The sequence below is a fragment of the Bombus vancouverensis genome, chromosome 2 (assembly GCF_051014615.1).
Source record: "Bombus vancouverensis nearcticus chromosome 2, iyBomVanc1_principal, whole genome shotgun sequence".
Lineage (NCBI taxonomy): Eukaryota > Metazoa > Arthropoda > Insecta > Hymenoptera > Apidae > Bombus > Bombus vancouverensis.
In genome coordinates this window covers 9665586-9688355 of record NC_134912.1, presented here as the reverse complement: position 1 = coordinate 9688355, position 22770 = coordinate 9665586, and the positions used below count along the sequence as shown (strand labels likewise).

At 43.0% G+C, this 22770-nt stretch overlaps 1 protein-coding gene across 2 annotated transcripts in view; it reads left to right on the top strand.

Annotated features, from left to right (window-relative positions):
• Sema2a (Semaphorin 2a) overlaps nucleotides 1–22770 on the top strand; it is a 279663-nt gene that overhangs the window by 5472 nt on the left and 251421 nt on the right. The window contains exon 1 of one of the 2 annotated variants that reach the window (XM_076624822.1): nucleotides 15009–16449. The exons of the other annotated variant lie outside the window; for it this stretch is intronic. Coding sequence (XP_076480937.1) covers nucleotides 16272–16449 — 178 coding nt within the window. The 5' untranslated portion in view covers nucleotides 15009–16271. Of the gene's footprint in view, nucleotides 1–15008; nucleotides 16450–22770 lie in introns of those variants that run through there. 2 annotated transcript variants of the gene reach the window in all.

The window sequence follows — 22770 nt, the reverse complement described above, 5'->3', positions numbered from 1 at the left end:
GAAAGGAAATGATCATATTCGAAAATTTCAATATATATCTTTCATATACACTGAGATATATTATCAACAGATTTAATAAAATGTTTCTATCTGTATTTCCTATCGACGAAAGTTTTACGTTAAATACTTGCAAAATTTATTCACGAATATTGCTAGCTTTCCTATTCATCTCTGAAGCAGGAATACTTAAGCAAGAATAATCTCGTATTTATATTTCCAAAAATAGAAGACATCAGCTTCTAAACGATAAACGAAGAATGATGCTGTGAACAGATAGAAGGATAATCTTTTTAAATTTCTATAAAACTATTGCACAAATTCTATCACGATTAATATGGAAATGTTCGTGTTCGTTCGTCGTCAGCCGAGATCAAACGATCCTAAACCTAACGGCGTTGCACCAAAGTGGGAAAAAGGAAATCAATTTGTTCTCGCGTTTCAATCGACGGATTAGAAGTTCTCGGGTATTTTTTTCCCCCTGAATTCGTGGAAATCGTTGCCAGGTGCGAGTTTATGCAAGTTGCCGGTTCCTGTTGTTCCTGGTGATTGGAAATCGCTTTTGTCGTTAAGCCAAATCGCATTTCTAGATTGCCTCGTTACCTCGAGCTATTCTGGACACCTCGGACAACGCCAACACGAGAACGAACGAGAAGGGATCGGTTAAAGCCTGTATTGCGAAAGCCTCGTCCAATTATCAGCGTCTACAGGGCTCAAAGCAGTCGCTCCTTTATTGTGTTTACTGATTGCTGACGACGCTCCCGAAGGTAGCTTCGCTTATGCGGAAGCACTCAATATCCAAACACCCGAATTTTCAGTCGACCCTCTATTGAGAAACGTCGTTCTCCGCTTGCATCAATACCAAACTGGGATTCCGTTTAACTTGGTGGCATATCAGTTTTAGCAAAATTGATGCACTTGCTCCCGAGCACTACGTAATCCTCTGTTATAACCAGATAGAGGAAATAGGCAAATCTTCGATGAATTCCAATTTGTTAGTCCTTTTATCCCATTTACTTGGTTGGTATACGAGTACAAAATGTCATTTTTAACTCATAAAGAACACATGGGAAAACCATGATAATTCATTTAAAAGATTTTACTTGCTTACTTTTTTACTTTTATGTCATTTGGTAGTTTCAAAAGTGAAACGATTAATATTACGATATATTTAATGTTGCTAGAATTGACAGTTTTGGAATCTCGCGATGAAATAAAAGTACAGTTCTGGTTACGTGGAATTGATTAGTAAATTTTAACGTTGCATATTATGTTCTTTCCCTGTGGTGTTTATTGTATTTATTATCAATATAATATATTGTATTAATCTCATGCGAGAAAATACTCTGATCGAATATTCTCATTGTTCATGGTAGATAATATTTAACAAAGTTTAGGTATTTTTGTTATAAATCTTCTTCACATCGAACATACGCGATTCAAAGCAAATTGTCGATAGTATAAAGAATGAGTAGTATAAATCGTCAATTTCAAACTTTGAAAAATCTGACCTCATATGTTCCGTAAAAATATATTCGATTTTTCACAGAATTTTCGATGATCGTAGAATATTTAACTATGCAATGCAATCAGAAAGGCTCGAAACTCCCTCGCTTTTATCAGATTCATATTTCATCTGACTATCAAGTAGTTTGATCGAATTTTCGCATCGTCTTATCGTTGCTCCTCCATGTACCGACTGACCGCGTTAGCAGGTCAGCCAAGCAACTTTTAAATTTCCCATGCACGGCGATACCCGGCCATTGGCATAACGAGAAGGAAACTTGGCCGACAGAGAATCGAGCCGTAAGTGGAATGGGGTGGCAGAGGGGAAAAAAATTCTTGCGAACTACTCACGACGGAGACGGCCAGGATGGAGAAGAATAGCGAGCGTTGAATAGAAAGACGGCGGTGGAAAGTTCGAAAATTCGTTGAAGCGAGGCCAAGTCCGACGTCGTATACAGAGGGCAGAAAATGGCGGACAGAGTCACGTTTGTCTTGGAGTTCTTGCGGGGCTTAGCGTCGCTCACCCCCATTGCTACCGTTTGTTCTTTTGATTCTTTCCAGTCACTTCACCGCCACCGTCGTCCACCTACTCTCCGCCGTTACCTTCCAGAGTAACCCCGGCAATCTTTCTCGAAAAGTTTGGTTATTTAATTTCCTAGCCGCGGTCTGCAAGAGGAGCGCCGCGTCTGCTCCTTTTCCCTATCCGCGTTAAGAGAACGTCCATCTCGTGTGCCCCCAGATGAACATTTTTTCCTTGTCAACCCTCTTATCGCGTGCTGCAAATGATTGTCGAGCTTCGTGAACTCCCTGGGAACAAATTACGTTTAGATTGATCAGTTTAAGGGAAACGTGACCTCGCATTAAAACTTTTACATTTCATAGAATTATTATTATTTTACTAAGTAGAAGTTAGTAAAATTATAATAGGACTAGCAACGATTACAAAACAAATTTACAAGTTATCTATCTTAAGTTTCGTAACTTTGGAATTTTTAACGAAACTGTCATGATCTTCGAACGAAAGTAATGCCACAAGCGAAATTTCGCCGGTTCAGAAATATTTCACCGAGAACGGGACGCGAGATAGCGTTTGATAAAGCACGCGTCGATATCGAAGAGACAGCAACATCGCAGAGACGGATACCCGACGGAAAAATAACGCGTCGTCACGCACAGCTTCTCACGATTACGCGGTCTCGCACGCGACGAAGTCCCCGGCAACGATTTCTCGGAACTGTCCCTTTCCCCGACGGTTCTTTTGAATGCTCGTTATCATGCAAACTGCGATACTGCGAAAAAACGTATCCGGTCGAGGGGGAGTTTCGAAGGAACGCGTATCGACTTCAATACGGAACAGCTTCTTCGCGACTGCACGGATAAGAATCTCTTTGGCCACTTTATAGAATCGCGTCTGGTCGTCTCAGGGCTTTTTCGTCGCGCCATTCAATAGTCACACGCTATCCAAACGAATCTTTCGACGCAAGGGTCCACCAGGGAGAACGTTCGGTCCGGATATTCGTTGTATATACAACCGCCTCGATGGAGCTGTGCTTGCAACTGCGATCCTTCCACTATGTTCGTTTGTATACGTACATGTTCGCAAACTGTGTGCACGGACATACCAGCGCCAACGTATAATTCAGTTTTACCCTGAAACGACTCATTTATATGCGTTCGTTTGATTGAATCTCTCCCGCGTAGCCCTGACTCCCTCTCCGCATCGTTTCTTTCCTCCTTCTCGTTCCTCCCTTTCATCTCGCTTCCACCACGCAGATTTCCACCCTGTCCCTGTCTCTGTATTTCTTTCTCCCTTCGTTCTCTTCGTTCTCTGTCCTTTGATCCCTTCCCCAAGTTCTTCTCTCATTTCGACTCTACCTATCTCTCATCTCTCTTGCCTTTTCTCTTGTTACCACCCTCGTCGACACCAACGCGGTTAGCTGTTTCAATTTCCCCTCGCCTCACAAAACTGAAAGGCGTGCCCATCATCCGCCGTGTCCTCTCGCTACGATTCTATTTTTCGTCCTTCGTACACGCCTTTCTATCTTCTGTTCGCGCGATCATCGCTCGTTTTCAACCGTTCCAGATAGTCCACGCGACGTCTGTCTCCGTCTGTCATGGATATATCGTTTACAGTTTATAATAGTAGTCTACGTTGTTGACGCACGTTTGGACAGGTCGATGGAATTTGATCGTTGCGCAGTACGATTGTTTGCCCGGTGTCGACGGTTTTCCAGGAATTTCCAGCGACTTTCAACTTTCTGTCCTGTTTATCGGTTCGTGCTTAGAGGCAATTCGGGTTATAGAAGCCTGCGAAACGATCGTCTGGGGGGGAGTAATGGCCAGTTGATTCGATGGAACTAGCTATGGATTGCTTCGACTCTGTTAGAAGCCTCTCGCGTTAGGCTCCGTTTAAGTTACTTTTTACAGGTTCGCCGATGGCGATGATATAAAGTTTCGTTGGCAAACTTCGACCGAGTAGACGTATCGCTCGATTTGTGACCGTTTATAGAAATCGAGAAGGTAAAAAAAGAAGAAAGAACGCCTATGATATTTCTTTGTATATATATATATATATTTCCTGCCATACGCTTTTCAGGAACACGTTCCATTTCCACTTATCGATTTTGCTGTCACTCAGGCTCTCTTTTACCGTCGAAATTCAATTTGTCACGCGGGCAGGCAGCTTACTTAAATTGAAGTTTACAGCACTTTCTGCCAGTATTTTTGTTTTACATCGGAGCGCTTCGCATCTTACGCGGAATTTTCACCGTAGACGCGCGAGATAACGCAATTTCGTCAGCCACCAGGGTGGAAACGCGTAAAACGCGACTGATTATCCGGCAGGAATCGAAACGACGAAGGGTTTCGTGGGAAGCGGGCTTGATGTAGTTCGGGATGTACGACTAATGCAATTATATCTCCACCCTCTGACTTTCGGTTCATGAATATCACCGTTTGATTTGTATAATGTCGAGTTATTGTTCCGGATTCGAGGGGAGCAACCATTTTATATCGAATATCTTCAACTAAATCGATTTCAGTGAAACGTGAAAACGTACGAAACTTTCGAGAAAATACTGTTTCGAATTATTTGAAAAAATAAAGACAACTACTTTCGTGAAACATATCTATAGAGTATTTTTGAATTGTGTGATTTTTTCCCTCTGAATATTTGTTCGAAACGACTTCTCCGTTCTTTCCTCTCTTTCTCTTATCCTTCTTTTTTTTTGTGACAAATGTATACTCGATAAAATTACGAGAAAGAACCACCTGGATGAAGCATTAATTGAAACGAAGAAAAGCTTTTTTTTCATGCATATTTCGTTATAAATTATTCAATATCGATGTCCTTAACAATATTACGGTGGACGTGGAGAGCGAAGGAAAGTTTGAGAATCATTACCGTCTCTGTTCGTGTTACCGTAGCGCCTTCAATCAAGCTCCGTTGTCTAGACAATTAACCGGACGGTCGATGCAATTAAAAGCAATTGTTACGAGCGTGTGTGTGTGTGTGCGCGCGCGCGACCGCGACAGTGCGACTGGGAATTAATGTTCCTGCATTAGAACAAACGGATCGCTCGCCAAACTCCCAGGATTTCATTAACAATTTTATTCTACTGAAAATTTATTTTTTATTCATATGCTGGTTATCGACGCGTAAATAAATTAGTTAGTTATTATATAATCGGCTATTTCGCTTTGTTCTATTCAATATCAGTCGGAAACGTAACAAGATTAAACGAAATTTCAAGTTTCCTATTGGATATCTATCTATAACATTATTCGATTTTTCTCTATTTTAAAAATATTTAGATTGTCTCATCATCGAAATAACGTAACCTATTTTATTCTCACCTCGGTTATAAAATCGTATTTAATTCTCTAATCATTTCGCAATTTCCAATCCTTCCAATAAATTCCTAAATTCTAATACCATTAATCATCAGACATTAACGTTGCACAAAGATTAGACGATTTTTATCTTTCATCGTTCTCGTCCACGATCGCTTTCCTTCCTCCGTTAATCTTTAAACACTCAAGTCTTTTTTGTGCTTTAAATGAAAAATGGAGGTTAGAGAAAAGCAGTCCTTTCTTCGATCTTCATTATACTTGGATGGGATTTTTCGTTTTCTCGTTTAACCGGCGTAATTGACGTCTCGAGGGTCGGGAAAACCTCGGTTATCTCGGTGGCACGCATCGATCCGTCCCGTCGGCGCAAAACGCTTTTTAGGATAGGCCGTTTATTCCGGTTGCTTGCCGGGCTGGTGACTAATTACTTCGGTTAACTGCTCGTGAAAAATGCACTACTGGCCGAATCCCCTGAAACGGAATGTATAATCAGGCCGGATTGCTCGGCGATCGGGAGCAGAGAAATACGCGACGGGGAACGGCTCGATCGTTTCGAATGGACATCACTGTAATCACTGGTAATGCAGATGGCGGTAGTCCGCCGATGGGCGCATCGACAATCAGCTATATAATTAGCGAGGCCTCGCCCACCAATTAAGCTGCATTCATTGGACGCGATCGTTAGCCCCGCCGTAAGCATATTGCCGTGAAAAATGTATACGCTGTTCGCTAAACGTTGCTTAACACGGTCGTTGACGCCATTATCGATCCGCTGATGAAAAATGACAAGGTATCGTTTCACCTCGCGAGTACATCGATGCTTTGCTGATCGATGCTGATCGTTATCTCGTGGAATAAAAATGAAAGAGTAAGAAACAGTATCAGAGATGACTCCGATATGGTCCGCTACAAGTCTAGTTGTCTTCTCGTTTTTATATCAATAAAAAGCATACTTAGATTTTATATAGTGCACGGGTGGTATTGTGTTGAAGAAAGAATAATTTTGTGATCATTCCTTGTTCTTGTTCGGCACTGTCAATTATCCTGTCAGTCAATGCAGTACTATCGATCTCCGCGATACTGTTACTTATTCCGTGTTAGTTATTTTTGGGGAAATTGTGGTAACGTGAAATGGAGGTAAAGTCACGAGGAAAGTGGAGCGACTATGCCAATTCTTGGACTGTGTGTGTGCGTGCGTGTGTGAATCTCAAAGTGAGCATTTTTTTGCAATTCCATGTTCGGTTTTATTTTAGCTTGTTTTCTCTTTAATTTAGTTCTGAATATAATACACATATGCGAACAAAAATGTCAGTGAACGGATGAATGATCAAGTTTCTATTATTCATTCGTCTGCGTGATAAAATGAATTTGTTATTTTCATGAGCTGTGAACATTTTCAAGACAGTAGTATCTAAAAGTATCTAAAATTGACATAGAAATCATTGACAAGATCAAAACTAACATCGAGACCAGACAGGTGTAATTCAACATTCACGTTTGTGTCTTCTAAATATTAAGAATCAAGAGAAGAGCGTTAATTCGTCTATAGAGAGACAAATAAAAGTAGAAACTAAAATTCGGGATACAGGTAGAGATAATGCATCAAAATATTATAGAGCGAGTATTAATTAAACACTGACAAAAACATGAACTGAACAATTTCCAATGTTTAAAGTAATTTTATTTTCCTCGATCCGCTACATTAAACACTCGAGAACATTGGGACACCTAATTGTGGAAACACTCGCAGGGACGCGAAGCGTAAAACCATGGCAAAACTACAGCTACAGGAAGAAAGTTCTCTGTGGTGAAACAACCGGGTCGAAAGAAATCCAAATTTCATTAACTGGCGGATCGATCTTAGCCACAGAGCGGAAAAGTACGCAATGGAAGCAATCGAACCTCTCTTTCAAGGGAATAGCACGGTCTTTATCGTCTGAAAAATCGAACAGCGGAAAGGTTCGCGTTCCTGTGGTTGCAACGTACGACATTAGCGGATACCTATCCCTCGTCGACGTTATTTTGGAGCACGGTAACCACAGCTCGTCCGGTAATCCTGTTCTCGAGCTTGAAAGCTCTCCTCTCTTCTTGCCTCTTTCATTGCGCGTGGTTACTCGAGATCGCGGTCATTTCGAAGGTTTGCCGGGGCCACGTCGGAAGAAGAAGAAGAAGATTCCCTCTCGTTCGCCTTATCGAGAACGATTCTGCACGACGAGGGAGCTCCGCCTCTCGCGATTACGCTATACCGACTTCCATTCCACTCTTTCGATTCTGTAAAGAACAAACAGCCACTGAATCGCGACTCCATCCGCACTTTACACGCCCCAGTTTCGTCGTGATCGATCTTTTCTCCGTACAGGATTCCTCCTTGACGTTGTTACAAAACGACCGCGATCCGGCTGAACGATCGCGATGCTTCGTGCTGCCCGCTGGCATTCCGATCGAGAAAGAGAAAGTAAACGCGCTTATTTCGTACGATCGAACAAGATGTTTGTGAGATTGATACAGTTGGTGTGCGATAACTTTTCTTTCTCTTAAGGAGGAACGTAAAGACATGGGATTTTAAAGGATTTATAAGTGTGTAAATATCACACAAATGTTTATGTCATGTTAGAACGATGAGGATTTATAGAGTAAGGAGTATATTTTCTATTTAAGGAGAATGATTAGAATTCTTTAATTCTTTCAAAAGTTTGTAAAAGATTGTACGGTTGATTCCTATAATCACTTAATGTTGGATAATGTGAAATATTATATGTGCTAAAAATAACTCGATCTATTACGATCAATAAAGCAGTTCCTTCATGATCAATCTCAATTTTATATTCAATATTATGCAGGAGTGTTTATTGATAAATAAAATATACTAGCTGTATTTTACACCTTTTACAATTCTTCAAGAAGACACCATGGGAACTCCTATCAATGTCTCAAGAAATCGATACGTTACACTTACGAAATTGCAAAAATCCATGCGCGCGCTAAACGTAAGCTCGTCGCCAGCATCGATTACATTTTCCAATAAAGTCGTTCATAAATCAGATTTCGCGCCCGAGACACCGGCCCGGACGTTAAATTCACCGCGCAAACTTTCGCGAGAGCCTCTTGCCCTCGGCTTTATGAAACCGCTATCCGAAAGGCGACAACGTGGTCCGGGCGGGGTGCAACGTAAAAAAACCCCATCGTCGTTCTACAAGGTTCATTTTATCGAGGGTTGGCGTGTGATCCATCTCTTTTAGACTCGCTCTACATTGCGTTCCCTGTGAGCCAACTATCCCTGACCACGATCGCGGACGCGCCTTGCAGTTTTCGCAGGGATGCGCCCGGGGAAAGTGTTCCACGTCGAGACGTCTTTTTCCCGACGTCTAATATTTTTGTTATTATCCCCGGACGTCTATCGCATCGATATGGAGGATGTATCGGCAGCTGTCGCCTCCGTATAAACGCTAACCGTGTGCGCGTATACGCACACTTGTACACAGGCATGAAGCTAGAAGGGACTAGGTTAACGTACGCGTTCCATGACGAAGAGAGAGTTTAATACGGACGGATGACCGTAAAGCCCCGGTTTCGCTAGGCAAAAGGAAGGTCGAGAGATATATAGAGGGTTGGGTGAGGCAGAGAACGAAGAGAGAGGGTGGCATTGGGGCGGTCCAGGTGTCGATATAATCGAGAGACTTGCTCGTCATCAAAGTGCCCCCGTGGTTCTCCTAGCGCAGCCCAGTAGCGACAACACAACGGCTACAACGGCGAAGCTGGCGGCCCTCGTTAACGCAAAAACGCGAGAGATGATGGATGGATGCTAAATTGCATTAATTAAATCCACCGTGACACCCTAGGCCGGCAGCCTTGGTATCACTCGGCGGCTACGGCTCGGGCCTGCTTGTCTGTGATCGAGGTGTGAGCCGTTTAAAGGGGTATGGGTCACTTTGATGATTACACCCCGTACAGACCACTCTCATCCCCTTTCCCCGTAGACGGTCTTCCTGCTCCTTCCTACTCCATCTTCGGGCCACTCCAACCTACCAGAGAGCCATTCTCGTAACCCATCCAGACCCGTTCATAGTACACGTACCTACCTTAGTACTCGAAGGTTCCGCGTCGAATCTCCGGCTGCACCGACCGAAGCAAAGACGTCTTAACTATCAAAGTCGTTCCCTAGATTAGGCCGCAATACGATACGATTCTGGCAAGAGCACTCCTAGGAGGATACCGGATCCTTTTGTCGTTATTGAATGACGACCTACTCGTTGTTTCGCCGACGAAACCTTGGCACAATTTCGCGCGCCTCTATTGACTGGTTCCCTTTGATCGTGATTCGTTTAGCAGTTGCAGGGCCCGAACTCCGTGTTCCTCTGTATCGGAAAGTAATTTTCTTCTCCGCGCGAATCGATCGGACGTCTGGATTGATTATTCGCAGGTTTTTTAATACGCAGACTCATTGCGGGGTGAAAAGGACGATTATTCAGCGATGAAATGTATTTCTCTCCCGGATGAAGTCAATTATACCGGCAATCGTTATGGATTTTTTACTTCCAGTGACGCGCAACACCGCCTGGAGCCAATTCTGCGTTTATTTAAATTTAATAGCTCCGTGGGGCGCCACGCGATCTTACTCCGGAGAGACGTGAATCGAATGAACGCCTCGTAACACTTTTTCAAATTCTTGCCTCCGTCTTTACTGAGTCATTCTGGAAGACCTTACGATACAATGTCTTTTTTTTATATAAAGCAACACTTACTCTGGAAATCCTTCGATTTTACTAACATTTCCTTCCAAGAAATGTGAAAAATGGTGCAAATGGAATTTAATTGAGAAAGTATCATATTCACCTTTTACAAGTTTTATAAGTCGTATAAGATCGTATCAAAATTATTCAATGTTATCGAAGAAGACGCCAAGAATTAAAAATCAAGTCAAAGTTATATATCACATACTTATGTACTACTTACATAGCCAGAATCTTCGCAAAGTTATTCATAGACAACGCCCATTTTCTCCCTTCGATCCCTCGTGAATCTTTGGTTCGATAGGATCAAGAAAAAAGTACGGCTCCGTGAGGGTGAAATATCATTCTGTTTGTAGCCGTTGTATTTCAAGTTCGGAGGGAGGAAATTAAATGAGATCATCCTTTCGTTGTACCTTTTGGAATTGCGTCCTACGCTTTGATGTTCTAATTTGATCCGCGTCGGCGCGGGAAGGAAACACGGGGTTAAGTGGATTTCGTCGAATAAAAGAACACCGGCGCGAGACTCGTATGGCAAAGTAAGACATTATCTGGAGCCAGTGGCGAAAGGAATCGGTCGGATTCTGTTCTTCGACTTCGCGAACGAGATGATGAGATCTCGATGCTGTCGTGTACCATGTGTTTCGCCGCGGAGATAAGTGAGGGTTACGCTGCGTGGATATTGGGTATAATTTAGTAGGTTGAGACCTCGTCGATGTTTCATCAGCCGGAAGAAAGAAAAGGGTAGACGATAGCAGAAGAAAAGGGGAAGTTACGTTTGGTGTGGTATCGTGCAGTGTATCATGTCTTGATTATTTCCAGGATAAACGCGAATCGAGCGTGCTCCTCGGCTAAAAATCATAAGTCGGAATAATAAAAAGCAAGAGACTGGCGCAATTATCTCGCCACTCGCATGCTCGCGTGCACCAGCTGGATGGAAACCGTTGCCTTACGAGGCGTGGATCGATGTCGAGAAGCAATTGGGACGGTTAGTTTGTCGCAATTAGAGTTCGTAATGACGATCTAATGATCTCCGTGAATTGCGTTTCTTAGCCGTTGAAAGAGCGGCGCGAAAACGCGGTTAATATTTCATCCCTGTGACGCGTAACAACGTCCAACGATTAAAAGAGGAGGAAATTGGGTCGACGTAATTGTTGAATTTTTAAGTCGACGTTTCACTCTTCCCCTGTCGCTGCTTCCTCTCTCTCATTTGATGAACGCGCTGTTTGTTCAATTAGGCCAAGAGATTCGTTACCCGCGTAAATCATTTTTATTTTCATTGAAAAATATTACACCAGGGACGAAAACGTGAGAAACGGTAAAATTAGAGTGTCATGAGGGGACGCTTTGCCATTTAGGGGGAAAAGCGTGGAAATGCATTTTGAAACAAGCGGGAAAGACGAAAAATTTCTACACTGATAGAGCGCAACGAAACGCAAAGGAAATTCTGCTTGCCTCTCTTTCTTTATATTTTAACTCTTCTTTCATTTCTTTACCCGCTAGATTTTGTTGATCTTCGCGGGTGACAAATATTTTCGAATCGTACGTACTAAAGAGGGATCCGTCGATTTGCTCTTCGGAAGCGACGAAGCATAGCAGCTTCAAAGACGCAGAAGTACCTTCGCGGAATAAGAGGATAATGTGGACTCGATTTGGCGTTCTTGAATATTTAATATCTCGCGAAAGCCTTCTCATCGCGCGGCCGCTCTTTTTACGACAAACCAACCATTTGCTCTTGTCGAAGCGGAACTAAACGAAGAATCCGACTGTGTCCGATGTAGCATCCATAGGATACGCGACCGATCGTCGCTTCTTCTGATTGATCTGCCGTCATGGTGTTCAAGGAATCGTTTAATACTCTCGGATTTTATGGTTTCGCGGCTGTCAAAGAATCGTAAAACGGGAACAGGAGGGAATATGGAAATAACGTAAAAATATTTCCACTGGAAATACGGATTCAAACAGAGGCGAAATCGTTTTATTCGAACACGATTAAGTATACGAATACGTGGTTATCTTTTCAGTCGTGTTCTTCTCGAAACTAGATTTTTATTTTCTCTCCCGGGTAGAATTGAAACACAAACACAAGCGGAGGTTCTTGTTACTGATACTATGTACTTCGGAAATCGTATCTAATAAAACAGTATTTATGATCTTCAAGTCAACATCGAGATACCATTATTGCTTCAATCGATCATTTATAAAATTATATCGGTTCTTCGTAATACAAAGAACTGTTTAATTTATAAGATATTGCTACAGCATAAGAAAAGAGACATATATTCTTTCTTGGTCATAAGGACGAGATCCTATTAAACTGGGTTTCACACGTCTATAAATCAAACACGAAACATTAAACGGCAACTTAACTTTGCTAAAACTTATCACATCCCCCTTCCCTCGAATCGCGTGTTTCTGCATTGCACGGAGGTCCATTCAGGCCTTCGTCGTTCCATAAGTCAGAACTTCCATGGGAACTTGCTGAAATTTAACCAGGCGTCGGGAAATTCACGGAGCCTCCCCCATCAACCGCATCACGAAATGCTGTCCGGCAATGAATGCCGCGGAACAGCCGACATTATAATGCCTTCTTTCTTATTCAAGACGAATCGTTCGTAAGAAGTTCCAAAGTTAAAACGTCGTTTCTCTCGGATGTGTCACTCATCTAAACATGAAAGGGTGTATTATACGTGCTCTTAGGCGAGAACCATTGCATTGCACTACTCAACGGCTGCTTTACCCATTTTCGATTACGTTGCATTCAGGAATAATAATTGCACACTTGCCAGATTGTATAATAATTTTGAGTGTTTTGAATAATGCATTTTTTCATTAATATGTGGAATGAATATATGCGTGGAAATATTAATATGCAAAAAGATCTTGGAACTAAATAACTTAGAAATATATATTTTGATACTTCATCATAAAAACATTGGCGTTCTAAATAAATTATCTTCCATTTTCTTTTCGTCGTTATTACCAAATTGCAATAAGCGTATATTCTTGTATAGATAAATTTATTTATTGCCTTATTATACATTACAAGCAAATGTAGAAATATCAAAAACTTCTTTTCTTCTTCAACAATAGTTCTAACAAGTAAGTTCTGTGACTTCTTCTTTAGACTAAAACTGCCATAGGGATATAGTTCAAACGTTGCAACTTGGTAAGTAAATTAGTCCAAATGCTTCTTCGACAGAGCTCTTTGGCAAGAATAGAGATCCTGGTGTCTGCATGTGTCGTATCCTGACAATTTATATTCCAGATACTAACCGCAGCAAAAGTCACGTCTATACGGACAATACTTTCAACGATCTTTCTTTCGAAACGGAGGAAAGGTTGAACGTTCGCGTTTAGAAGCCACGCAAGAGAGAGGATTCGTTGGCCCGGTAAGAAACGACAAAGGAAAAGAGGTAGGGGTGGCTCATGCAATTCTAAACTATTTCAATGAAATGGGATAGCGGTTGGTAGATTTGTTGGTCGCGGTGCAACCGGCTAGTTCCTAGACTAGAAGACAAGGCAAAAGGTGGAAGAGAGAGAGAGAGAGAGAGAAAGTTAAGAAAAGCCAGGCTTCTGTAAGGACTCGGCTCTCTTCCTTTGTTCTAAAATTCTTACGACTTCCCTTACGTCTTGCTAGGTTCCATTCTCCCTCTTCAGGGACGACAACAAAGGGAGTGGCCTGCGTCAAGCATGGTGGTAATGGCGGCACCACAGCCGCTGGATGATACAAAATTGTTTCTTCTTTCGCGCTTGGTCGGGGAACACTTTGTAGGTAGCGAAACGGGCCGGATATGCCTTGCAACTTTCTTTGCCCGTCAGCTCAACGTTGGCTCAGCTAACTTCGAGGGTTTTTACATTAGCATATCGACTTATTCATACAATCCGCTTCTCTCTTCGTGTTCCGTGACGGATGAACGCGCGCGCAACATTCGTGCTCTCCTCCGGGCTATACGGGACCGTCGATGATCACGCCGTTGAAGACGTACCACGCTTTTTGAGGGGCTTTGAATTTCGCCTTCGACCCTCCGGGGAATACGTTACGACGTGTTTCGATACATTGATTTCGTTAAGTTCGAGTGCTGACTGCTGCGTCCTCAAACCGACTTCGAAACACAATATTAACTTTTTCGAACCATATTTTTAAAAAATTTAGATCATATTGATAGACGTAAATCGAAATCTCTACTTATATAAATATAGAGTGTTTTTAAATTGTACATGGACGTTTCACGGGGTTAATTTGGAGTATAAACTTAGCATCATTATATAGTACGGACAGTTTGTATTAATATTGGAAAAGTTCCACGTAGTTGAACTTTGTCGAAACAAAAATAACTCTATACGCCTATTATAACATTTGCGTCATCTTACACCATTAAACGCGATCGATATGTAGATCGCAATCGTCTTTACACACCGTATGTTAAGGGTTAAGTGAATGCACTTTTCAACGATCGTACAAGTTACTTGTAAAGAGAAGAAGGAGTTGATACGAGTGTCAAGGACTCGAAACATTAGACACAGAAAAATCTGCAATAGAGGGTAGATAACAGGGTTTCACGATAAATCGGGGACACTTCATAATTCAAGCGTTTGCAACGAGAGTTGAACGCTCCAGAGAGTCCAATTCCGAACAGCCGTTTCGTTGGTATGTCCGTATTGGCCCCACGTAGTCGAAAATTTTTCATACGAGCTATAAAAAGCGTCCCCGGGGCGAGGGTTAAGAGAAATATCAGGGGTGATGCTTCTTCGGACATTCGTTCAAACTGGTAAACGACGAGCGACTCGGATTGGAAAGAAACTAACGTGGATCATAGAGTCGCAGAGCACGAGCAGCGCTTGCCGACCGTGGCCGAAGTTTGCCGAGCGCGGCCGACCGCCTGTGAACGCGGCAACTCTCATACGACTGTACAGTCGTGCCGCGGCCTCCATACAGGGAGGTTTGTATAATCTGTGCCGCTCGCAGCGCTCCGTTTCGTCGTGAGAAAGCGTCGTAAGACGCGTGTTCTATCTCGACACGCCGATGGACACAAAACCATGTTGTGACACTTGTACGAACGATCGTTCGACAATCGTGATGTCACGGGATTAAGGAAAGGCTGGCTCGTTCGTGGAGTAAAATTCGGCGACTCGATCGTGGGCTGAGCAACAGATGTGACGTCGCGGGACGCGCTCTTTATATTTAGTTGCCAACGATTTCCTCGGTTGTTTCTTCTGACGCACGAATATATACGTATACGTTCTCGTGTGTCGGTTCAACGGTCGCACGCGACTGTGTATTACTTCGACAGTGACGTAATATGGCGCGAACGAAAGTGTATCACGGACGTCAGTGACATAGAGCTTTACGTGGATAGAAGGGTTAGGTTGCATGTTTAACCGTTTATCATAGATACAAGCCTTGAAACGATTCAGAGGTATTCCGTTCCTATTAGCGATCTTTACTTCGTAACTTTGCGTGTACGATCACGTTCGTGTATGCCACGTAACATAGAAGAAGAAAAAAGAGAAAAAATAAGAAAGAGAAAGTGGAGAATCTTGATTGTTAGGCCTGTATCCGGTGCTCGCCGAACGACCCTATCTCAAGGCCCTCTACCTGCGACTAAGAATACTGTAAGGACACGAGGTACTGGCGCGTCGTTTCTGAAGCAGGAAAGAGAGGCACAGGAAGAATTCCTTTGTCCTCGAGGGCACAGTTGGTGAAGCTGGTGGACGAGAAGCGGCGAACGTAGCGGCCGAAGTGGAAGGGAGAGAAGGAAGCACAGCACGCGGTCGAGTTTCTACCTTGTCGATCGTATATACCTGGCGTGCCTGAAAGAGAGACGGCGCGATCGTCGGTGAGTGAGACGGACAGTGAAAACGAGCCTTGTGGCATCGGTGAACGTCCGTCAGCGCGTTGCCAACGGCAAAGGGCAACAACCACGCCGTGAACACAGATTGTAGCGCGCTGTTAACCAAGGCCAGGTCGAATTTAACGCTACAATACGCATTTTCACTTGACAGTGACCTTTCCTGTTCTCTCTTGCGATTCACGAGAAATTTTCAATCGGTCTCGATACACGTGTTACGCTTTGTAGTGTAATGCCTTTGGTCGAGTAGCGTCAATTGTGCACGCTTTTCGTTTGAAATTCGCGCTTCAAAGTGTCCAGCTGGGTCTGCGTGTGTCCTTTCCGTGAATCGTGCCCGAGGATGCAACGACGAAGATTACCGGATGCCATGTTGCTGCTGGTCAGAGCAGCTGTTCTCGCAGCTGTCTTGGGACTGTTCCTGGGATCGAGCCATGCAAACAGGCCCGCCGGTGCGCATCCCGGCCACGCGTACTTCGAGCAACCTTGCTGCGGACGCTCTCATCTCAGGCATCATAAAGGTTAGAATCCTGCATATAGCCTTTTCCTACTTTTTTCTTCGAATAGGTGCGGTTAGGATTAGTGTGTTAGCATAGATAGCGGATATGCTGGACGTGTTCGGGGAAACGATCCTGTGTTTACATAAACGAACTGTATCTCGTAGTTCGAGCGATAAGTTGAATAAATTCTATAGAAAGTACTGTTGTGTGCAAGCGACATTACATATATATGTGGTGTATTTTGAGATAATTCGAAGGATGTTTTCTTCGATGGAAGAGGAAGATTTTAACGTAATTCTTGTGGTAATAGGAAAATGTTTCTGAAAGTTGTTTAGGTTACTCTGGGTTTAAATAAAAATGCACAATTTTTGTGGTATATCCTGTAGATGGAGTTAATACGTAGTTTGTAGCATAATAATTATGGCGGTAAAGTACAAACTGTGTCGCTAAATATAAATTGCTTTAAGATGAGGATTTTTAATCAGTATAATTAACAATCAAACCCGAATCGATAGATTTTCTCTCTATGATGTTTTTGCTGTTACGCAGCAGAGTTTGATCAAGTGTATATTTACAAACAAGTGGTTCGAAAATCGTATTTCTGCATGTTGTGTTTACCTTGGTATGATTAAATCAATGAAATGAACGATCAAACTGAAATTTTCTGGATAAAAGAGAAAAACAATTATCGAACGTTCTATATTCTGTATTATCAAACTGACTGAAATAAAATTTCGCCTATATTTATTATGCAACAACCTAATATAACTTGCAAGTATATGTCTAATCAAATTCAAAGAAAACACAAGGCTCGCGTTTAAGAGTCCAAAGAATTGACTTTTATTCTTTCGAGTTAAAAAATTCCAACCGTGCAAGTTCAATTCAATTAGAGTATTGTGAAAGATTTTTAAGTATTTAGGATATCTAAACAGACGTGAGACACGTAATACGATGTTAGATAACCAATTCGCGTAGTTAAAGTTACACAAGTGTTTTTATCAGTTTGGAAAATCTTCGACTTGGCCAATTACTGACTTAGAATTTCTGAATCTTTGTTTTAACGAATTTCTCAGCACGTGATGTAAAGTTCCTTCGGAGGTTATACGCGATTTCCTATGATTTCAAGAAAAATGTAAAATCACATTAAACTGCCTTGAAGTGTATGTAAGTAGGTTCGTAAAACGGAACATTGGAAACACGGAAAAATTGAATTTGGAGAACACCCAAAGTATAATAAAAATCGGGCTCGGCCATTTGCCGCTATACGAAACGTAATACCTGTCTCCTGTAAGTTGGAAAAATCCTGGGGATCTTCGAACGGATTTAAACTTTCAGTTCAAGCATGTCTGTTTACCGACTCGCGTTCAGAATTCATCAGTAGGGTACACAGTTTGTCAATCTTCCCTTAAATCCACCGGACGTTCTATGTACGTCCCACTGGTGAAGATTTTCACCAACTATGAAACTTCCTTTCGACCACTTGTCTCCCAAACTAAAATATCGAAAACTTTCGGCTGACAAACTTCTACCGAAACGTCGGGCATTATCGCTTCGATATGTTCGATAGCTAGCGAAAACTGATTCACAATGCGCTTTTCATTAATTACCGGGTAATAATGATTTCGTTGCATCCGTTGCCTGGTACCGAGTACTTGTCGGGAAATCTCGCGGAACAATGTGTCGTTACTGCCACGTAAATACCCTTTCATTAATTAATATTATGAGTTTCACTTCTGTCGGCCGCTCTAAATACCAGCTACCCTCGCGTTCATGGAACAATGTGGCCCGCAACCCGTATAAATCGCCAACTTTCAAACATTCCACATCGTCCGGTCGGCCTTTGCCTATAAAAGACCAACCCACAGACACCCTCGGTGGCTGAAGGTTAACGAAGTCTCCGGTGGTGGTTTACTCTTGGAATTTTCAATGGTCGCGTGAAAAAAAAAGATCGCTTTTCGCCACCGGTATACATGTACGAGGACAGTAAGGGTGGGATTAAAAGGGTGAAGTTTTTTCTTTAGCCGGAAGGGGGTGGCACTGGCGGGGTGGACGGCGTAGAGATAGTGGCCGACCCCCACAAGCGTTCTCTTTTTCGCGGTAAATCATTTAGGAGGACACGCCGGTACGAAAGGGACGTAAAAACGACGTAGCCTGGTACCGAAAAGCCCGTTAGCATACATCACCAATATTATCTCGGGGAGGGCCCTGCCACACGATATTACCGGGGCTTAGAACGCCAGGACTGACTTCATTATGTGCCGGGGGAGAGAGAACCGTCGAATGGAATGTGGAATGGTTGGTTGGTCGGGCAGAGCCGGCTGCTGGCTGGTTGCTTGGCTGCCTCTCTGCCGGTTGAGAGCCACCGAACGCAGGCCCCTCTCTTTTCCACGTATGCATGCTCTTCGCCCTGTACATGCACGAGTTGTGTTTGGAAAATGCGTGGTTTAGAGGCGTATGAGTTTCGATGGGGATGCAGGAGAAAGGTAGCAGGTCGAGGGTAGCGGTGCCACACGTGAGAAAGGTGGTCCATCGGTGGCGTTCTCGCGCGGAGAGCAACGGATGGGAGCTTTCCGCAAGAAATTTTTCAACTCGCACACCGTCGACCAACAGGCCAGACGAGACACGAAATTCTCGTTTAGTTTTTTGTTGGTCGCGCGTTTCGCTTTCTTTGCTCGCGCGAACGTAATTTTAATTGCGCGGTTGTCCGCCTTGTTATGCGAATTTGCTCGCCACTTTTTCCTCTCGTTCCACGCGAAATTGCTGTTACCGAGGCCGGAGGGAACACCGAACCTCTCGTCGAGTTTCTCGTTTCTCTCTCTCTCCACCTTCTCTCGCGAGGTCGTACCAGGTTGGCCAGGGGCGAAACGAAAATTTTCACCCGTTCTCCTTTTCGTTGTTGATTCCACGCTGCTTGGTTTATCGCCTACGGTTGTTTCTGGCGTGGGGGTTTGTTTCATTATCGGTTCATGGAGCAAATAGATGTTAGGGGTTCTCGTAACGATGATGCTGAACCCTCGATCTCTCGCTCGATTCTCGGACGAATGGGCCGTCTAATCTTTTGTTGAACGATTCTGCGTTCGGAGTATGACGTTACATATTCTGCGTGCTGCTAAACTGCGTAACTGAAGATATATAAATACCATGGAAGCGTATTCTATGTGAGTTATTGTAACGCGAGATCGACGATAAGGGAGCATTACGTGCTGATTTCTGCAGAGAAATCGATGTTGATAATGTGCTTGATAACGAACATTCGTGGCTTTATGGACGTTTTATAATGTGCATATAGCATGTATATAATGAAAACTTCTAATGCATTTTATTTTTTAAACATTTCATAGTTGACATGCAATCAATTTATGTAAAAAGTCTTTTGTCTAGTAACGCGATAGAATAACGTATTGAAAATTCCTGTTAGCGCAGAAAACAAATTTACATAGGGCAGAGTTATTTTTATGGTAACGTCGTTTTTTACAATTACCTTTTCCGCGAGTGTTTTAAATAGCGGAAATGCGCGCTACTGGATGCAGAACACGTCTACTTTTTCATCGCGCAAAAACTGGAATATATTGCAAAACCGCAGGTCACGGTTTTCCGTTATTCAGATACCAAACAGTACGTTAATTTAATCCGCACTTGTGGCTGCAACTGTACGCCATGATACGATCATGAATCGTAAACCCCAAGTATCGAGTCTCTCTGGTAACTAACAGAACGGATATTAATTTCGACGAGCTTCTCAAACTGACCCATTGATCTAATTTGCACGCACATTTCACGTGTAACGTGTTCTGCCTGTATATCCACCTAAGATGAAATGAAATTTACGCGAAACGCGTCTAACTTGGGCAAACACGGTTTTCCTCCCTTTTGATTGCTAACTTGTCTTTTTCTTAATTTCATAAGTTTGTTGGTAACAGAGAAGTTGTCGTTGTACAAAGTATGAAAGAAGTATCACAGAAGTACGTGAATTAGAAAGTATGTTGTATATGAAATTTCTGGAAACTTTTTGTTTTAAATGAACGAAGGATAAAGTTTAAGAAAGTCGAAAGATAATCGTAGCAGTTAATTCCTTTTTACCGGTAAAGATAAATTGTGGTTCTTTGGTTACACGATTTATTCTAAGGTAACACAATTTCTGAGTAACTATCGTTCGAGGAGAGAATTCACAAATTCAAGAAGAAGTTTCGCTGCTAATTTATCAGATCTTTATAATTCGTTTATCGGCGATGCAATCTCCTTTGATAAACGGAAACTCGAGGTAGTTTTGAAAAATAACCCGATTGCCGATCGAACGGCAACTCCTCGAGCTGTTTCGAACTTCGTAGACCTTCGGCCGAAGGAAAATTTTCATAGTCGGAAATCGTTCCATTTAACGAGCCGTGTCGCGAACTTTCTTAGAAAGGGTCACGAAATTTTATAAACGAAAAACTGACCCCGACTTCGATAATTAGTCCTGGCACAAGAGAGCCTTCACCCTCTTTCTTTCTTTCTTTCTCTATTTTCGCCTGTTCTTTCCTTCCCTTTCTATCTGCTCTCGTACAAGATTTGCCCCGACTCCTGAATTACCCCGCGTAAATCCTTAATTCGACCGTAAACTCGAGGAGCTTGCCGGGATACTTTCTTTGCTCTGCCTAGAAATCAACGAATGATGTTTGCGTAAGTATCCAGAGAGAGAGAGAGAGAGAGAGAGAGAGAGAGAGACAGACAGACAGAGAGGGACAGAATTATCGAAAGGTGGCGGCGAATCGCGGAGTTTGAAAACGAGAGAACTGGCCGACAGTCTCGATGAGAGAGCTTCCCTTTGGTCGTCGCCAAACGTCCTAAAGATTTCGAAGATTAAAAGCTAGCACATTCACTGTCCTTCCTACTCCCTCTCTCTGTCTCACGAGGTTTCGTCCGAGCAACCCTCTCGAACGCTCGCAAGGAAGGCCGACTGGCTAATGAAGGATGATAGCAGAGACTCATCTACCATGCGGTATTTGAAGCCGCGCATTCCTGTGGTCGAGACCACGACCCCCCCATGAATGCCGAGACATTGACTTTGCTGGCCGTGCTCCGGAAGTTGGAACGTGGCTCCTCGAAGCTTTTGGATGCGGCCTGTTCAGCCCCATCGCGGTTGAATTATCCTCTTTGAAAGCCTCTTGCGCTCTACCTCCTTCAAGATATCCCGTTGAAAGAGTTACCGATCCTCGGCACGTATTCATCCGAGAAATCATTAGCCAACTTTTCTTGTCCGGTTCAGGCTGTTTGATGAGAAGGAAGATTTTCGTTCTACAGGACAGGGGTGAGAAAATGCTGAGAGAAGGTTAGATCGACTTGGTTCTTTCGCGTATTAGTCGCGTGCCATGTCGACTCCGTGTTTTTGCGTCGGTCGCGAACTGCAAGTTTCTCTTGCAAGTTCTCGAAACCCTCGATGAAACGGAAACGCGGGAGAAAAAGCTGACTGTAAGAGTTGGAAAAGGCGCGCTACGGTTGGCTGTGCGAAGAGCGGACGAAGAGTCTGAGGGCGAAGAAGAGGGAAAACGGAGAAAACGCAACAAAACAGCAGTTATCTTCCGTCGTGGAATCCATAGATCGTAGAGAAGTCTGTTTTAAGGTGGCGACGCCAGTCTGTCCAGATCATTGGCTCGATGAAAGAGCAACAACGCGGTAAAAATTCGAAACAAATTCGAGTCTCAATTTTTGCCGTTGGTGTATAGCAAATTCTGTTCTTCTTTATGCAGATTTTTGTGGAGCGAAATCCAGTTTCTTTTTATTGATTATTAGTAGAAAAAGTGGAGATTATTACTATAAAGAAAACTGTCTGCCTTCTGAAGATTCATATTAGAAATACGTTGATCCGAATTCTTTTACAGAAAAATATTGTACGGAGAAATCTGAAAGTAAGCATAGTACGTATAATTTAATTGTGAGTTAAAAATTAGAGGGTCCTTCTCCTTTCTATTTGAACGATGCTTTCAAACGCATCCTCGCACGGCGGCTGAAAAACAAATCGTTTACGCTGCGGTGGTTTAGGAAACCATCGAGATAAATTAATCGGCTCGCCCGGGGCAATCCTCCTAACTCGAGCCTGGGTAGCAATTAAAAAATAATTTCCCTTAAGGAACATTCAACCAGACCAAAGAACACAGCGTGAGTTTTAATTAACATGCAGAGGAAGCTCATCCCCTTTGGTAAAGAGTTACCTCGTCGAATTAAAAACGATACTTTGGTTACGTGTACGCACAGAAAATCCGACGAACAGTAACAACAACGACAGCTTGTAGAACGGGATGTCCAGAATGAGGGAAAAAGCAGCTTTACCTGCATTAGCTCGCGTCTTTTCTTTACTTTAAGCGA